General features: G+C 44.1%; 1 protein-coding gene across 7 annotated transcripts in view; it reads left to right on the top strand.

Annotated features, from left to right (window-relative positions):
- Positions 1–514: 514 nt before the first annotated feature.
- The window catches only part of sh3glb2b (SH3-domain GRB2-like endophilin B2b), a 39,679-nt gene continuing 22,094 nt past the window's right edge, over positions 515–18,099 (top strand). For 3 of the 7 annotated variants that reach the window (XM_045693126.2, XM_082956297.1, XM_014141973.3), the window contains exons 1-4: positions 515–659; positions 5,238–5,379; positions 7,909–8,037; positions 11,471–11,604. In XM_045693126.2, the coding sequence (XP_045549082.1) occupies positions 597–659; positions 5,238–5,379; positions 7,909–8,037; positions 11,471–11,604 (468 nt within the window). In that variant the 5' untranslated portion in view covers positions 515–596. The remainder of the gene's footprint in view (positions 660–5,237; positions 5,380–7,908; positions 8,038–11,470; positions 11,605–18,099) is intronic. The other 4 variants (XM_014142015.3, XM_082956302.1, XM_014141989.3 and 1 more) reach the window with 2 other exon arrangements.

Raw genomic sequence — 18,099 nt, 5'->3', positions numbered from 1 at the left:
ACTGTACCTCCATACTTCCATTTGTTTGTATGGGCTACCTTCAGACAAGTCCTGTGACACTTGTGGGGGACGTAGAATAAAACGGAGAACACCATCTTGTTATTGAGTCATTTGTTGGCCGCTCGGATGCTACAGACGTTTTCGTGAGAAGACCGATTTGCGGGATGTCTCATGTTCTGACAAACACCGCTGTAGCTCAGCCACCTCCCACCGTACAGTAGATGCAGAAGGCCGACATAAGTGGATGCAATGGATTGAGCTGCAGCCCATATAAAAAAAAACTTGATATCTCTAGTTTAAACTGACAGATTTTGATGGGGATTTTAAAAATTGTTAGTTAGATTCACGGTCAATAGACTCAAGATTTCTTAAGTAACCTTCTGTCTTCTGTAACCATACCAAACGTAACATATCATACTAATTTGAGACCAGGCTGTGCGTTTGTGTACTGCATCATCCCGGATTTACATTTACTATGTTACATCTGGTCTGAGACCAGGCTGTGCGTTTGTGTACTACATCATCGCATCTGCGCGACAGGACTCCCTTTGCAGGGGACAGTAACAAGCCGAAGAAGCGGTGCATACACTGATACGATGGATTTCAATCTCAAAAAGCTTACTTCTGATGCAGGAGTCTTCTTCACCCGTGCAGTCCAGGTATTTAGTAAATGTGTTATTTGAAATCCCATGAATAATAGTTTTTGTCGTGCTCTGACCGAGGTGCGTAGTCTGTAATTATCTTATTCCGAGGCGGATTGTAATGGGTCGTCTTTCTCATAACGCTGCAAACACCAAATATAAACGGTTACTTCAAAAATATTTAAGAATAGGGAATGTTTTTCGTTTAGGTTTTTCTCACCGTTAACGTCATTGTAAACCGATAATTCTGGTTAAGCCCTTCTCCATTATTTATGTCTGTTTTCGACCGTAGCGCCGAGGGGTGCATGTGACGGTCACCAGGATACGGGGCGGCGACTCCTCTAACCGCTACTTTCCACTCCTGTTAGAGAATTGTAGGGCTAGGTTACTAGACCTGTCTGCTATACATTTCTATGCACCATGCCACTGGTTGTCATTGCAGTCCTCACTGAAAAAAGGCGACATTTTTGTATTATGCTGTATTGAGTGGGGACTAATAATGGTGTGTGTAGCAGCCTATGTCTTATTTCTCAGTCATTGGTCCAATTCTAATCATAGGATTGACCTGTTTCCCTGTCAGCCGGCAGGTACAGTAGCTTAGCGATTAGAGGCGCGAGCCCGGAGGCTTGCCAGTTTGAATCCCAGGACCGACGGGAAAAATCTGTTGGGAAGTGAGCTGGCAACCGGAGGGTTGCTGGTATCAAATCCTAGATGCAATTGCCTGCTATTGTGCCCTTGACCAAGGCACTTAACCCCCCCACAACAACAGCCCCCTCTCCAAAACCTGTATGAATGTGTGTGCATTCGGTAGTTATTCAGACCCTTTCCATTTTTCCTCATTTTGTTACATTACAGCCTTATTCTAAATGGATTTCCCTCACCAATCTACACATAGTACCACATAATGACAAAGCAAAACATTGTTTTTTTGTTGTTGCAAATTTATTAAAAAGAACACAGAAATACCTTATTTACATAAGTATTCAGACCCTTTGCTATGAGACTCGAAATTGAGCTCAGCTGCATCCTGTTTTCAATGATCATCCTTGAGATGTTTATACAACTTTATTGGAGTCCACATGTGGTAAATTCAATTGATTGGACATGATTTGAAAAGGCACATACCTGTCTATATAAGGTCCCACAGTTGACAGTGCATGTCAGAGCAAACACCAAGCCATGAGGTCGAAGGAATTGTCCGTAGAGCGCCGAGACAGAATTGTGTCGGCACAGATCTGGGGAAGGGTACCAAAATATTTATGCAGCATTGAAGGTCCCCAAGAACACAGAGACCTCCATCATTCTTAAATTGTAGAAGTTTGGAACCGCCAAGACTCTTCCTAGAGCTGGCCGCCAGGCCAAACTGAGCAATCGGGGGGGGAGAAGGGTGACCAAGAACCTGATAGTCACTCTAATAAAGCTCCAGAGTTCCTCTGCGGAGATGGCAGAACCTTCCAGAAGGACAACCATCTGTGCAGTACTCCACCAATCAGGCCTTTTATGGTAGAGACTGAAACCACTCCTCAGTAAAAGGCATTATGGGGCATTGTGTGTAGAATGATGAGGAAAAGCAACAATTTAATCCATTTTAGAGTAAGGCTGTAATGTAACAAAATGTGGAAAAGTCAAGGTGTCTGAATACTTTCTGAATGCACTGTATATATACACTGAGTGTACAAAACATTAAGGAAGCCTGCTCTTTCCATGACATAGACTGACCATGTGAATTCAATGATCCCTTATTGATGTCAATTGTTAAATCCACTTCAATCAGTCTATGTGAGGGGGAGGAGACGGGTTAAAAAACTTTTTTTTTTTTAGGCTTGAGCGTTGTTCACGCTCAACAGTTTTCCATGTGTGTGCCAGCATCCCTGTGTGGAATGTTTTCAGCACATTACTTTGTTTAGTCCATGCCCTGACGAATTGAGGCTGTTCTGGGGGCAAAAGGGGGAGGGGGTGCAACTCAACATTAGGAAGGTGTTCTTAATGTTTAGTACACTGTGTATGTGTGTCTTTCAGAGAGGTTGGGTTAAGTCAAATTTCAGTTGGACCTTGTGTGCAATTGACCATTAAACCGATCCCACTGTGTTGCTCAGTTGGTAGAGCATGGCTGTTGCAGCGCCAGGGTTGTGAGTTAGATTATAAAAAAGTCAAAAAAATGTCTCTGTTAAATGACAAAGAATGTAAAATATATTATCATTAGGCCTATCAACAACGGGACTAGTATGCTACCACTCTCAGTACTTTTTCAACTTGGAGTGGTATAAAGTAGGCCTATTTGGAATTTAGTGTTTCTCTGGCTTCTAGGAATTGGATGTTTTCACAGGGCTTACATGGCTGCCAATGGATTGAATAGCCTGCAATGTAGGCCTTCAATGGTCAAACAAGTCCACACTGTACAGGTTTTGGTAAAGCACGTGAACAATACAGCATCATGTGACCGTATACCACAAGTATGAGAAAACAACATTTATTTTTACTGCTCTAATTACAATGGTAACCAGTTTATAATAGCAATAAGGCACCTCAGGGTTGTGGTATATGGCCAATATACCACGCTAAGAACTGTATCCAGGTACTCTTAGCTGTGGTATATTGGCCATATATCACCCCCCCCCCCCCCCCCCCCCCCCCCCCCATTTCTGCTTCTGTAACTTTCTCTCTTATCATTATCCACGATTCACTCAGGACTATCCATAATCATGGTAGCATCCACATTAATGTAGAATCCACGATTCATTCAGGACTATCCATAATCATGGTAGCATCCACATTAATGTAGAATCCACGATTCATTCAGGACTATCCATAATCATGGTAGCATCCACATTAATGTAGAATCCACGATTCATTCAGGACTATCCATAATCATGGTAGCATCCACATTAATGTAGAAGTGTTTAGAAACATATTATATTCTTATTTACAATAAAAGTGACTCCAAAATAACACAATACATTATTTACCATTCATTTCTGTTGGACACAAACTAATCTGTAACGCAACCAAAACAAACAGCAAATGCATCCAACAAGTTTGTAGAGTCACAAGCTTGATGTAGTCATTGCATGCTAGGAATATGGGACTAAATACTAAACTTTGGACTACTTTAATACACATATAAGTTAATTGGTCCCAAAACTTTTTGTCCCCTGAAATGAGGGGACTATGTACAAAAAGGGCTGTAATTTCTAAACGTTTTGCACGATATGGATGAAAAAACCCTCAAATTAAAGCTGACAGTCTTCACTTCATAGTCATTGTTTCATTTCAAATCCAAAGTGCTGGAGTACAGAGCCAAAACAACTATGTCACAATACTTTTAGAGCTCACTTTAGATGGCTAGTAGTAGTATTGTCTTTTTACTGTGTGAAATGCTAGGGGCAGGCTTTCTCCACGAATCAGTAACTGTGATTCAACCTAAAGTGCAGGGTCACTCGAGAGGAAACAGATGTTTCGCTCCCACCAGTCCTCTGTTGACGACCACATGTGATCCAAAAACAGGAAAATATGGCCAAATATTACCATTCCGTTAGAATGGTAATCACTGAAGCATTTTCCAGTGTTCGGATGGTTTGGATTTGGGTTACCAGGAACAGTCATTTTAACAGCCCTTTTATACCATTTCCAGCTCCTATCTTCACATCCTAAAATCCCCCTGTGAGAATAAACCTTACCGCATCACTGCATAGAAAGAAAGTCTGATGTAGTCCTACTGTGCTGCGAGACTAGCTCTGTGGCTGATAGCAAACCACATTATGCGCTTAGTAGCCAAAAAAAATATCGATTTTGAAATGGCTTGATATTGTCAGCACATTATTAGGGATGTGGTTGTAGTACTTTTTAGGAGTAGATATGGCATGTATTTCAATGTACTGCGTATGAAATGGGTTGGGTGTTATATTCACGCCAGATAAGGTGGTATTTCAAGCAAAGGTACATTTATTATAGCCTTATGATAGGCTTCTTCTTGTTGCCATTTTTCAGTGGAGCAGAAGGGAAAGTCCTCAAGTGATTGGTTAATCATGAGTCATAATGAGGGAGCTCAAGATGTCTTGTGATGCCAGATGGAATGAGGGAGCTCAAGACATGTTGTGATGCCGGATGGACTACCAGTGTGGCTGCTGCACAATTATACAGCAGTCACTCAGGGAGCTTCTGCGCTCTGCTATCCTCACAGTTCTCTGTCTGTCTGTCTGTTCCGCTCTCCCTCCCTCCCTCCCTCCCTCCCTCCCTCCCTCCCTCCCTCCCTCCCTCCCTCCCTCCCTCCCTCCCTCCCTCCCTCCCTCCCTCCCTCCCTCCACAGACACAACGTGGTGGTTGAGCTTAGGTTCATTTTGTAGCTTAGCTTTGTGTTGTAGTTCGAGAGGTTAGGCTTAGAGGGCCTTAGCAGTCACAAGCTGCTCAAAATGGGCCTTTCACGGAAACATTTCAGAGCCAGACAGAACCGTTTCGGCTGGTCACAATTTGCCCAGCTGCCACTGACTTACAGAACAATGTTGTTTTTTGCCAGTCATAACGTATGCTGTCTTAGCCTACATTATTTAGGTGTATGTTTTTGTCAGTAAATATGATTTATTCCTTTTTGTCTCCAAGTTCACAGAAGAGAAGTTGGGCTCTGCGGAGAAGACTGAGCTTGATGCCCACTTGGAGAATCTGATCGCCCGGGCCGACTGCACCAAGAACTGGACTGAGAAGATCTTCAGGCAAACAGAGGTCTTGTTGCAGCCCAATCCAAGTAAGACCCAGTCCTAAAGCAACCTATAGCTGGGTCCCAAACCTGTTTGTGCTGTCCTGTCAACTCCCATGGTCATTGCCAATGCCAAACAAGACAGCACAAACAGATCTGGGACCAGGCTGAAAGGAGCCTTCATGGTTATGCCATTCTGTTTGTGTTTTGGGTTCTGTGCCCTAGCTAGCGTTTTTCTCTGGCTGTGTTTTGCCTACATGCATATGTCCAAAGAAGTACTATTGAAGTATACAGTACATTGTGCCATTGGTCCCTTTGAGAGAAAGAAACCTAGTATGTTAGAAAACTAACCATTGACTTTCTGACCCTCCATGCTACAGTTGACCACACTGGTAAGTCTGTCTCCACTCTCAGTATGCAGTAGTAGCAGTAGAAGCAGTAGTAGCAGTAGTAGCAGTAGTAGCAGTAGTAGTAGCAGTAGTAGTAGTAGTAGCAGTAGCAGCAGTAGTAGCAGTAGTAGCAGTAGTAGCAGTAGTAGCAGTAGCAGCAGTAGTAGCAGCAGTAGCAGCAGTCTTAGTAGCAGTGTACTTGCGGCTCCCCACCCCCATAAGACTTCCTATGGGGGTCAGTTGGAACGTGTGGGATGATTATATTTTGGACCTAAACCCTTAACATACTGCACCCCCCCAGTGATCACAGATCTGAAGGAGCTGGATAGGTCAATGCCATGCTCTACTTTATCATATGGTTCACAACTTTTGCTTAGTCGTTTAGCATCTTTGAACTGTGAAGAGGAAGGGACTAGGTGCTGAAATAGGACTAGGCCCTTGTACTCACATGATTGCCCATGATGGCTGGTTATAGATAGCTAATAACTCCATTGGTCCTTCTTTCTCTGCAAAATTTCACTCCGTAAGGGACTTTCATTCTTAAGGTGACTTTCCATGCAAGGCCAAGTCCAACGCCTGTTTGATTGCTCTGACTTGAGATATGCATACACAAGGGAAACTTCAGCATAAATCATGTCATCAATGTCAAATTCAGTTGAGGTGTTGCATGAAAGTTAGTTGAGTAATCTCTCATGGACAGATTAAACGGGAAGTTACAACTTTTGCAAGAATTTTACTTCTGGGTAACCAAGATTAATTGAAGAGACTTATGTGTTCAAATCAGATTTGCGACGGTAATGATTTAGGCAAGGTAAACTGGAGTAGGAGGGCAATTGTGTTTAGTGCCCATCTGTGCAGAGGAGGATGGGCCCAAATGGCACCCTATTTCCTACAAAGTGCACTACTTTTTTTTTACCAGAGACCTACGAGTAGACACAGTGTACAAAACATTAGGAACACCTTCCTAATATTGGGTTGCCCTCAGAACAGCCTCAATTCTTCAGGGCATGGCCTCTACAAGGTGTCAAAAGCTTTCCACAGGGATGCTGGCCCATGTCAACTCCAATGCTTCCCACAGTTGTGTCAAGTTGGCTGGTACACACAGGAAACTGTTGCGAGCGTGAATCCCAGCAGCGTTGCAGCTCTTGACACACTCAAACCGGTGCGCCTGGCACCTACTACCAATACCCCGCTCAAAGGTACTTAAATATTTTGTCTTGCCCATTAACCCTCTGAATGGCAGACATACAAAATACATGTCTCAAGGCTTAAAAATGGATTTAACAAGTGACATCAATAAGGGATCATAGCTTTCACCTGGATTGATCTGGTCAGTCCATGTCATGGAAGAGCAGGTGTTCCTAGTGTTTTGTACAATCAGTGTATAGGGAATAGGGTGCCATTTGGGACAAATCTGTGAAGGAACCACCAACCTCTCCTCTACCCTTATTCTCATCAAGAAGCACATACACAAAGGAGTGTGTGTCATCGTGTGTGTGTACTTGTTGATGTGCTTTTCCCGTTGTGTATCCTGTAAAAGTGTTTGGATGGGGTAAAAAAGAAGCCTTTGTTTATCTGCTAAATGTTGTGTGTAGAAAGCTGGATAGGTTCCAGAGAGAACTGCTACCCCCTCCATTTCACCCCCATGCTGTCTTCTTCTGTAGTGCATTGATCAATGTTGCCTTTCACTTCCCAACGACTAGCAGTATAACATTGTAGATAGCAATTGTCAACTGTTAAGTCTTGTTATTCATTGTCTGTCCATATGTACGTTATTACGTTCATAATCAATAACTCGTACATTTCGGAATTGTTATGGCTCAGTAGTTGTTTTGGTGTATGGTTTTGAAACTCAGCGCTTTGAAAATGGAAGAGACATTTAGGTCATTTCATTGTACCTGAAGGGCTTTTCTCTACTGATAAATTATGTAGGCTAATTATTGAATGCCTCTGTTGAAAGGGCATAGATAAAAGCTGAGAAGACAGGTGATTCATGTTTTTCGAGGGGGTTGGGTTGAGGTGTTACATCATATTACTTGTGCCTATTTGTACCTTGTAATTGGTCGTTTTTTCTAGCATCTTTTTTTATTTATTGGGTTTTTGGCACAAAGGAAAAGCACTACATTTACTGATTGCGGTACCTAATTGCTGTCGTGTGTGAACTATCTTATTCTTTACTTTTACACAGGTGCGCGTATAGAGGAGTTTTTCTATGAGAAGTTAGATAAGAAGATCCCATCCAGGACAACCAATGGAGAGCTGCTGGGACAATATATGCTGGATGCTGCTAAAGACTTTGGCCCAGGGACCCCATATGGTAGGTGGAACTAGTGGAGGTCTGGGTCTTTTGCCATTTTGTCACTTGCGTTTGACGGCCGCAGGAGGTGCCGTAACACTCTATTCTGCTATTTGTTCTGCAACATTCTCTTGTTTTTGAAAGTCATTATTCCTGAACCTTAGTATTCATTGAAATCTACATAATGTATTGATGCCAATGTGTCTGGGCGGGCTGGCAATGCTGCCCACACTGTACCAGGTGCTCAGCTGTCTGTGTGTGGTTGGCACAGAAACAAACAACATGGCAGTACTCAGTGTTCTAACTGCCATCAGCCTCCATCAGCTGCCCAGGCCTCCATTTTATTCAGAACATAATGGCCGCGTTTCAGGCCCACTATATTGCAGTCGCTTGCCAGATCTCATAACGCCTGAATAGGTGTTTAGTATATCAGATATCCTCATCTATGACATAGCAATCTGATGCCCAACTGCAATGTATGATGTGGGCCATGGCCAAAGTGACTCAAGTTGTCTAAATGTGTTCAGCCTGAACACGATATGAGCATTCTTGCAGTGAAGTGGAATCTCTTAATGGTTCTCTTTCTAGGCACATTTTTAAGGGATTTTCTCTCAACAATCTAAGTAATGGTTGGACACATTGTACTGTATGTTAGAGTAGGGTTTCTTAAACTCTGCTCTAGGCATGTGAGATGTGGGTCGTGAGTTATGAGAATACAATATAATCACACACTATTTCTTCTTAATTTGGGTCTTTGGAGAAGGAATTTGGTCACGGAAGGACGCTCATTTTGTAATTTGTTTCTTTAGCTGAAAAGGTTTAAGAACCCCTGACAGAGCATTGTGGGTCAGTATATCAATGAGGATCTTTGGGTGCTGCAGCCCAGGAGTAATCCAACTTGAATGGAAATGCAGCTTGCGACTGTGAGCCAGTGTCAGGGGCCTAGACAGAGTTTTATAGCTCTGATGCTGACTTTGATTACCTAGGAAGCTGGTGGGATACCCACTCCTCTCACAACCAATCTGACTCTTTACACAGCGGTTTGATGATACCATGCCTCATGACTTAGCAGCTTGGCTTAGCACGCTGTGTGTGTGTGTGTGCGTGTGTGTGTGTGTGTGTGTGCGTGCGTGCGTGGTCCCCAGAAATTCCCTCCAGCAGCAGTTTCTTACTGAAAATCCCCAGTCTCTCAAAACGATTATATGTCCGTCTATCTATCCATCCATCCATCCTTTATAACAGCAGTAAAGATGGAGAGATGATGAGTTCTGACTTGTAAATATCCTTATTCATGTCACTGCGGGAGAGAGGGGAATGCAGAACGTTTACATTCTGTCAGAACATGTTCATGTTAGACATCAGGTATCCTATGGAAAGGAGAAGGGCCACAGTCTGGTTTCAGTTGTTGGGTTGTAATTTGAAATACTTGCTCCACCAGAAGTTAATGGCTATCTGTAGGAGTAATGTATATGGTGGGGTCAGTTAAGGTTGCATATGAGCCAGGGGCTTGGAATGTTACTGAGTAAGGGAAAGGCAATCAGATGGTTGCGGTCACTGATAAGGGTGGATAGCTGTGGATTAGTGAGGAATGGGAGCCGAGGTCAGGTCAGGTCACTGATAAGGGTGGATAGCTGTGGATTAGTGAGGAATGGGGGCCGAGGTCAGGTCACTGATAAGGGTGGAGAGCTGTGGATTAGTGAGGAATGGGGGCCGAGGTCAGGTCAGGTCACTGATAAGGGTGGAGAGCTGTGGATTAGTGAGGAATGGGGGCCGAGGTCAGGTCAGGTCACTGATAAGGGTGCATAGCTGTGGATTAGTGAGGAATGGGGGCCGAGGTCAGGTCAGGTCACTGATAAGGGTGGAGAGCTGTGGATTAGTGAGGAATGGGGGCCGAGGTCAGGTCAGGTCACTGATAAGGGTGGATAGCTGTGGATTAGTGAGGAATGGGGGCCGAGGTCAGGTCAGGTCACTGATAAGGGTGGAGAGCTGTGGATTAGTGAGGAATGGGGGCCGAGGTCAGGCCAGGTCACTGATAAGGGTGGAGAGCTGTGGATTAGTGAGGAATGGGGGCCGAGGTCAGGTCAGGTCACTGATAAGGGTGGATAGCTGTGGATTAGTGAGGAATGGGGGCCGAGGTCAGGTCACTGATAAGGGTGGAGAGCTGTGGATTAGTGAGGAATGGGGGCCGAGGTCAGGTCAGGTCACTGATAAGGGTGGAGAAGCTGTGGATTAGTGAGAAATGGGGGCCGAGGTCAGGTCACTGATAAGGGTGGAGAGCTGTGGATTAGTGAGGAATGGGGGCCGAGGTCAGGTCAGGTCACTGATAAGGGTGGAGAGCTGTGGATTAGTGAGGAATGGGGGCCGAGGTCAGGTCAGGTCACTGATAAGGGTGGAGAGCTGTGGATTAGTGAGGAATGGGGGCCGAGGTCAGGTCAGGTCACTGATAAGGGTGGAGAGCTGTGGATTAGTGAGGAATGGGGGCCGAGGTCAGGTCACATTAAGGGAGAAGGAACAATTTATTACTACTTCCTGCCTAACAATAAAGATGTAATGTTTAGAGAAAAGGAGGAGACTTCTTCTTAAGTGGGGTATATATACTTGTGATGGTGGGAACATGTCTTTGTCTGTTCAGCTGTCTGACCCATTGGGTGAATAAACTTGGTTTGAGCTTGTCCTAGTTGTCTGGTATTTTTTACTCTGTTTATTTAAAACCTAACAAGGGGGAAGGTTGATATAATGCATGGCTATAATGATTTATGTTTATACCATTGTAATGTTTATACCATTGTTGAGTACTTGTTTCTGATTGGCTTGAAGGGCATTCTAGAGTGTACATTATATCCCTATAACGTACAGTATATCAGCACGGTAGAATTCAATGGCTGTTGTTCATTCTTACATGTTCTATGTTTGTGTTGCTTTTGAAAGCAAAAGTTGAATTGAAAACATTATTATTGGCATTGTTGAATTTCATTACTGTACTGGAAGGTTTTTTTCACTGAGAGTGGAGGGGACGGAGTCACTGACCTGGCTCCCTCTCTCTCTCTCCTCCTCCTTCCACTGAGTCAATGGCTGGGCAGTTCTGATCTGATGAGTTGGGCTCAGTTTCATTCTAACTCCCTGGTAATTTAGGAAACTGAACGAATGTCATGGAATTCAATGTCCCGGTCCGGTATGTCCCTTTGTCTCCTGAATGGACTGGAACTAAAAAGGAATTGGCCATATTATTAATGCCCAGTCATGCATATTCACTGTCATCAACCTAATCATCCACTTCTGTCATCAACCTAAGTGTGTGTGTGTGTGTGTGTGTGTGTGTGTGTGTGTGTGTGTGTGTGTGTGTGTGTGTGTGTGTGTGTGTGTGTGTGTGTGTGTGTGTGTGTGTGTGTGTGTGTGTGTGTGTGTGTGTGTGTGTGTGTGTGTGTGTGTGTGTGTGTGTGTGTGTGTGAGACAGGCAGTACCCTGATCACGGTCGGGGAGTACCAGAGTAGACTGGGTGGGGCGGAGCGGGAGTTCCTCCAGACCTCGGCTATCAACTTCCTCACTCCTCTCCGCAACTTCCTGGAGGGAGACTGGAGAACCATATCTGTGAGTATACTGTGAAATCCTAAATCAACTCCTAGCCCCTCATCCCTAGCCCCTACCCCTTAGGCACTTCAAGCTGAAGATAAGTGTAAGTGTTCGCGGAGTTAAGAACGTACCTTAACCCTTAGCCTACAGTGGTCATCCACCGCAGAAATCTAATTAACATTTTAAAAAATCCCCATCGAAATCTGTCTGTTTTAGCTAGAGATATTTGTTTTTTGCATGGACTGCGCCTCAATCAACCGCATCTGCAGATATCGCCCTTCCGCATTTGCGGTGAAAGGTGGCAGAGCTAGAGCGGTGTTTGTCAGACCATGAGACATCCCGAAAATTGGTCTTCTCACAAAATCGTATGTAGCGTCCGAACGGTTTGGCCTCTGTTTTGCTCTAGGACGCTCACAAGACTCGTCTGAAGTTGCTACAGCCTCTTCTGCCAACTTCTGTCTGTAGCGTCCGAACGGTTTGGGCTACACACTAATATGAACCAAGAGGAAAGCTGAGTCACTCACGAACACGATGGTGTTTTACGTTTTGCTTTAGGACGCTCACAAGACTCATCTGAGGGTCCCCGGTACCAGTTTTAAAAATGAATAGAAGTATATATTGAGATAGTTTAGTGCCTAAAATAAGGGGATAAATACATTATCTTTCTTATATCGCTCAGATATAGGACAGACACTTCAGAACAAACTTTCTTAGATTTTTTGGGGGACAAAATCTGATATTCAATGCATTTCTGTTGGCTAATAGCAGTAAGGGGTCTTAAAATTCAAAGTCAAATAGCTAAATAATCCTTGGTATGATCATCTTAAAACAATTCCATATGTTAGCAACCCTCCCATTAGCCCACCCCCTGGCTTAGACAGGGCTTAGAGTCTAGATGGTTAAGCTCACTCCACAGCTAGCTTGAAATATTGAGGTGGACAGTGGCGTGTATTCATGGAAGCCAGGCTTCCCCAAATATTTGACCAATAAAAAATTATAATATATAAAATCATTTCGCTTTCGTCTCTGTGTTTTCATAATTTTCTGTCAATTCGCAAGGGGCTGAATCTCACCAAAGAAATCATCCGAGCGAGAGAAACAGCGCCCCTCTGTCTCAGTGTGTGGAGCCCATGTATCTGATGCTGTCTGGAACAAAAGAGTATTACATGTTGCAGCCGTAGCATTTGATTGATTGATGCCAACAAGCATTTCAAATCAAATCAGATTTTATCTGTCACATGTGCCTAATTCAACAGGTATTACACCTTGAAATGCTTACTATCAAGCCCTTAACCAACAATGCAGTTTTAAGAAAATACCCCCCAAAACGTAAACGATAAGAATAGCAAATAATTAATGAGCAGCAGTAAATAACAATAGCGAGGCTATATACAAGTGGTACCTGTACAGAGTCAATGTGCGGGGGCACCGGTGTCGAGGTAATTGAGGTAATATGTACATGTAGGCAGAGTTATTAAAGTGACGATACATAGATAATAACAGAGTAGTAGCAGCGTCGAAGAGGGGGTTAAGGGGCGGCAATGCAAATAGTCTGGGTAGTCATTTGATTAGAGAGAACAGTCTATGACTGGGGTGGCTGGAGTCTCTGACAATGTTTAGGGCCTTCCTCTGACACCGCCTGGTATAGAGGTCCTGGATGGCAGGAAGCTTGGCTCCGGTGATGTACTGGGCCGTACGCGTTACCCTCTGTAGTGCCTTGCGGTCGGAGGCCGAGCAGTTGCCATACCAGGCAGTGATGCAACCCGTCAGGATGCTCTCGATGGTGCAGCTGTAAAACCTTTTGAGAATCTGAGGACCCATGCCAAATCTTTTCAGTCTCCTGAGGGGGAATAGGTTTTGTTGTGCCTTCTTCACGACTGTCTTGGTGTGCTTGGACCATGTTAGTTTGTTGGTGATGTGGACACCAAGGAACTTGAAGCTCTCAACCTGCTCCACTCCAGCCCGTCGATGAGAATGGGGGTGTGCTCGGTTCTCCTTTTCCTGTAGTCCACAATCATCTCCTTTGTCTTTATCACGTTGCACCACACTGCCAGGTCTCTGACTTTCTCCTTATAGGCTGTCTCATCGTTGTCGGTGATCAGACATACCACTGTTGTGTTATCGGCAAACTTAATGACGGTGTTGGAGTTGTGCCTGGCCATGCAGTCATGAGTGATCAGGGAGTACAGGAGGGGACCGAGAACGCACCCCTGAGGGGCCCCTGTGTTGTTACCTACCCTTACCACCTGGGGGTGGCCCACCAGGAATTCCATGATGCAGTTGCAGAGGGAGGTGTTTAGTCCCAGGGTCCTTAGCTTAGTGATGACCTTTGATGGCACTAAGGTGTTGAATGCTGAGCTGTAATCAATGAATAGCATTCTCACATAGGTGTTCCTTTTGTCCAGGTGGGAAAGGGCAGTGTGGAGTGCAATAGAGAGTGCATCATCTGTGGATCTGTTGGGGCGGTATGCAAATTGGAGGGGGTCTAGGGTTTCTGGGATAATTGTGTTAATGTGAGCCATGACCAGCCTTTCAGAGCATTTCATGGCTACAGACGTGAGTGCTATGGATCGGTAGTCATTTAGGCAGGTGTGGTAAACCGTGGGGTGTTGGGTTGAGTGTGCAGAGATTGACACAGAGACAGGGAGGCTTTAGTCCGAAAAACAACTTTACTTAAACTGTTGGGGATAGGGGGCAGTATTGACACGGCTGGATAAAAAAGGTACCCTATTTAATCTGGTTACTACTCCTGCCCAGTAACTAGAATATGCATATAATTATTGGCTTTGGATAGAAAACACCCTAAAGTTTCTAAAACTGTTTGAATGGTGTCTGTGAGTATAACAGAACTCCTATGGCAGGCCAAAACCTGAGAAGATTTCAAGCAGGAAGTGGCCTGTCTGAGAAGTAGTGTTTCATCTTGGCTCTTTTTATTGAAGACTCAGGATCTGTGCAATAACGTGACACTTCCTACGTCTTCCATAGGGTCTCAGAGCCTGGGAAAACGTTGAACGATATCGAGGCAGGCTCTGGCTGAAATACTTTATCGCTTTTGGCAAGTGGCCACTCAGAGTACTATGGGCTTAGGCGCGTGCCCGCCATTCGACCGAATGCTTTGTTTTCCTTTGTCTGTTTATCTAAACGCAGATTCCCGGTCGGAATATTATCGCTTTTTTATGAGAAAAATTGCATAAAAATTGATTTTAAACAGCGGTTGACATGCTTCGAAGTACGGTAATGGAATATTTAGAATTCTTTTGTCACGAATTGCGCCATGCTCGTCACCCTTATTTAGCCTTTAGGATAGTGTCTAGAACGCACGAACAAAACGCCGCTGTTTGGATATAACGATGGATTATTTTGGACCAAACCAACATTTGTTATTGAAGTAGAAGTCCTGGGAGTGCATTCTGACGAAGACAACAAAGGTAAGAACATTTTTCTTATAGTAAATCTGACTTTGATGAGTGCTAAACCTGCTGGGTGTCTAAATAGCTAGCCCTGTGATGCCGGGCTATCTACTGAGAATATTGCAAAATGTGCTTTCACCGAAAAGCTATTTTAAAATCGGACATATCGAGTGCATAGAGGAGTTCTGTATCTATAATTCTTAAAATAATTGTTATGCTTTTTGTGAACGTTTATCGTGAGTAATTTAGTAAATTCACCGGCAGTGTTCGGTGGGAATGCTAGTCACATGCTAGTCACATGCTAATGTAAAAAGCTGGTTTTTGATATAAATATGAACTTGATTGAACAAAACATGCATGTATTGTATAACATAATGTCCTAGGGTTGTCATCTGATGAAGATCATCAAAGGTTAGTGCTACATTTAGCTGTGGTTTGGGTTTATGTGACATTATATGCTATCTTGAAAAATGGGTGTCTGATTATTTCTGGCTCGGTACTCTGCTGACATAATCTAATGTTTTGCTTTCGTTGTAAAGCGTCCCACCTAGCCCATAGAGGTTAAGACAGAAAATAAATATATCAAAGAAATAACTTTAGGTTTTGCTCGGTCTTCCTTCGCTCTCATGGGCAGGTGGGACGGTAGCGTCCCACCTGGCCAACATCCGGTGAAATTGCAGAGCGCGAAATTCAAACTACAGAATTATAAATATTTAATTTTCATAAAATCACAAGTGTAATACATCAAAATAAAGCTTAACTTCTTGTTAATCCAGCCGCTGTGTCAGATTTCAAAAAGCCTTTACGGTGAAAGCACACCATGCGATTATTTGAGGACAGCGCCCTGCATACAAAAGCATGAAAACATATTTCAACCAGGCAGGTGCGCCACGAAAGTCAGAAATAGCGATATAATAAATGCCTTACCTTTGATGATCTTTTTCTGTTGGCACTCCAAAAGGTCCCAGATACATCACAAATGGTCCTTTTGGTCGATAATGTCCTTTATATACATAAAAAATCTGTTTCGCTGGCGCGCTTCAGTCAATAATCCACCCAGTTTCCCTCCATCAAAATGCATACAAAATGCATCCCAAACGTTACTAATAAACTCTTCCAAACAAGTCAAACAACGTTTATAATCAAACCTTAGGTACCCTAATACTTAAATAAACAATGAAATTTAAGACGGAGAATCATTATTGTCTTTACTGGAGAAAAATACCAAAGAACGCGCTCTCTTCCACTCGCTTGGAAACACTACGGCCAAAATGGGAGCCACCAAGAAAAACTACAATTTCTGGCTAATTTTTCCAAAAACCAGCATGAAACTCTTTCTAAAGACTGTTGTCATCTAGTGGAAGCCCTAGGAACTGTAATCTGGGAGGATCTTGCACTTATAATAAAAGTGACAGCCATTTTTTTGGGGGGGGGTGGTTTTCCTCGGGGTTTCGCCTGCCATATCAGTTCTGTTATACTCACAGACATAATTTTAACAGTTTTTTCTATATAGTGTTGTCTATCCAAATCTACCAATTATGTGCATATCCTAGCTTCTGGGCCTGAGTAACAGGCAGTTTACTTTGGGCACGCTTTTCATCCGGATGTGAAAATACTGCCCCCTACCCAAGAGAGGTTAACTGGTGTCCGTCTCTCTCCCTTCTCTCCCGCGGTGTTCCATCGTGCTCCTTTTATTTAGCCTCCACGGCTGGTTGGCACTTTCCTCTAATTACCTCCACTTAGCTGTCCGTGTCGGGTGCCCAGCTCCCTTATTCCCAGCAGAGGGAGCCAACGTTGCCTCATGTACCTCCCCTTTATTACCATCCCCCGGGGTAGACATCCTGGGATACCACACAGGTTACATGGTGTTCTTGGGCACAGGGACGGTGGTCTGCTTGAAACATGTTGGTATTACAGACTCAATCAGGGACATGTTGAAAATGTCAGTGAAGACACTTGCCAGTTGGACAGCGCATGCTCGGAGTACACGTCCTGGTAATCCGTCTGGCCCTGCAGCCTTGTGAATGTTGACCGGTTCCAAGGTCTTACTCACATCGGCTGCGGGGAGCGTGATCACACAGTCGTCCTGAATAGCTGATGCTCTCATGCATGTTTCAGTGTTACTTGCCCTGAAGTGAGCATAGAAGGGATTTAGCTCGTCTGGTAGGCTCGTGTCACTGGGCAGCTCTCGGCTGTTTTTCCCTTTGTAGTCTGTAATAGTTTGCAAGCCCTGCCACATCCGACGAGCGTCAGAGTCGGTGTAGTACGATTCGATCTTAGTCCTGTATTGACGCTTTGCCTGTTTGATGGTTCGTCGGAGGGCATAGTGGGATTTCTTATTAGCTTCCGGGTTAGAGTCCCGCTCCTTGAAGCGGCAGCTCTACCCTTTAGCTCAGTGCGAATATTGCCTGTAATCCATGGCTTCTGGTTGGGGTATGTACGTACAGTCACTGTGGGGACGATGTCATCGATGCACTTATTGATGAAGTCAGTGACTGATGTGGTGTACTCCTCAATGCCATCGGAAGAATCCCGGAACATATTCCAGTCTGTGCTAGCAAAACAGTGTTATGTTGTGCCACTGGCCTCAGATGATTGAAGTTCAATATGTAGCCTAGTAAGCTCACATTAACTAACGTTAGCTAGCTAACTTATCTGGTTCATTGTTGCCCATACGAGGAAGTTAAGCTAGCAAGCATTTTAGCTAGGGAGCCAATGAAAACAAAAACTAAAAGCGTACTGTTTGACAGGACCATATACTGTTTTGCCAACATGAAAGAGCGAAGGATGGCATTGGCGTTCAACTAGTCTACAGTTATTCTCTAAAACAACATTGGGAGGTGGCTTATCGTAGAGAAATTAAGATGTCTCAACTTGAGACATCTGTCATTGTCTTGTGACAAAACTGTACATTTTAGGGTGGCCTTTTATTGTCCCCAGCACAAGGTGCGCCTGTGTAATGCTCATGCTGTTTAATCAGCTTCTTGATATGCCACACCTGTCAGGTGGATGGATTATCTTGGCAAAGGAGAAATGCTCACTAACAGGGATGTAACATTTGAGAGAAATACGATTTTTGTGCGTATGGAACATTTCTGGGATC

Source organism: Salmo salar, chromosome 01 (assembly GCF_965601325.2).
Source record: "Salmo salar chromosome 01, fSalSal1, whole genome shotgun sequence".
Taxonomy (NCBI): Eukaryota; Metazoa; Chordata; class Actinopteri; order Salmoniformes; family Salmonidae; genus Salmo; species Salmo salar.
This window is presented reverse-complemented; position numbering and strand designations above follow the sequence as displayed.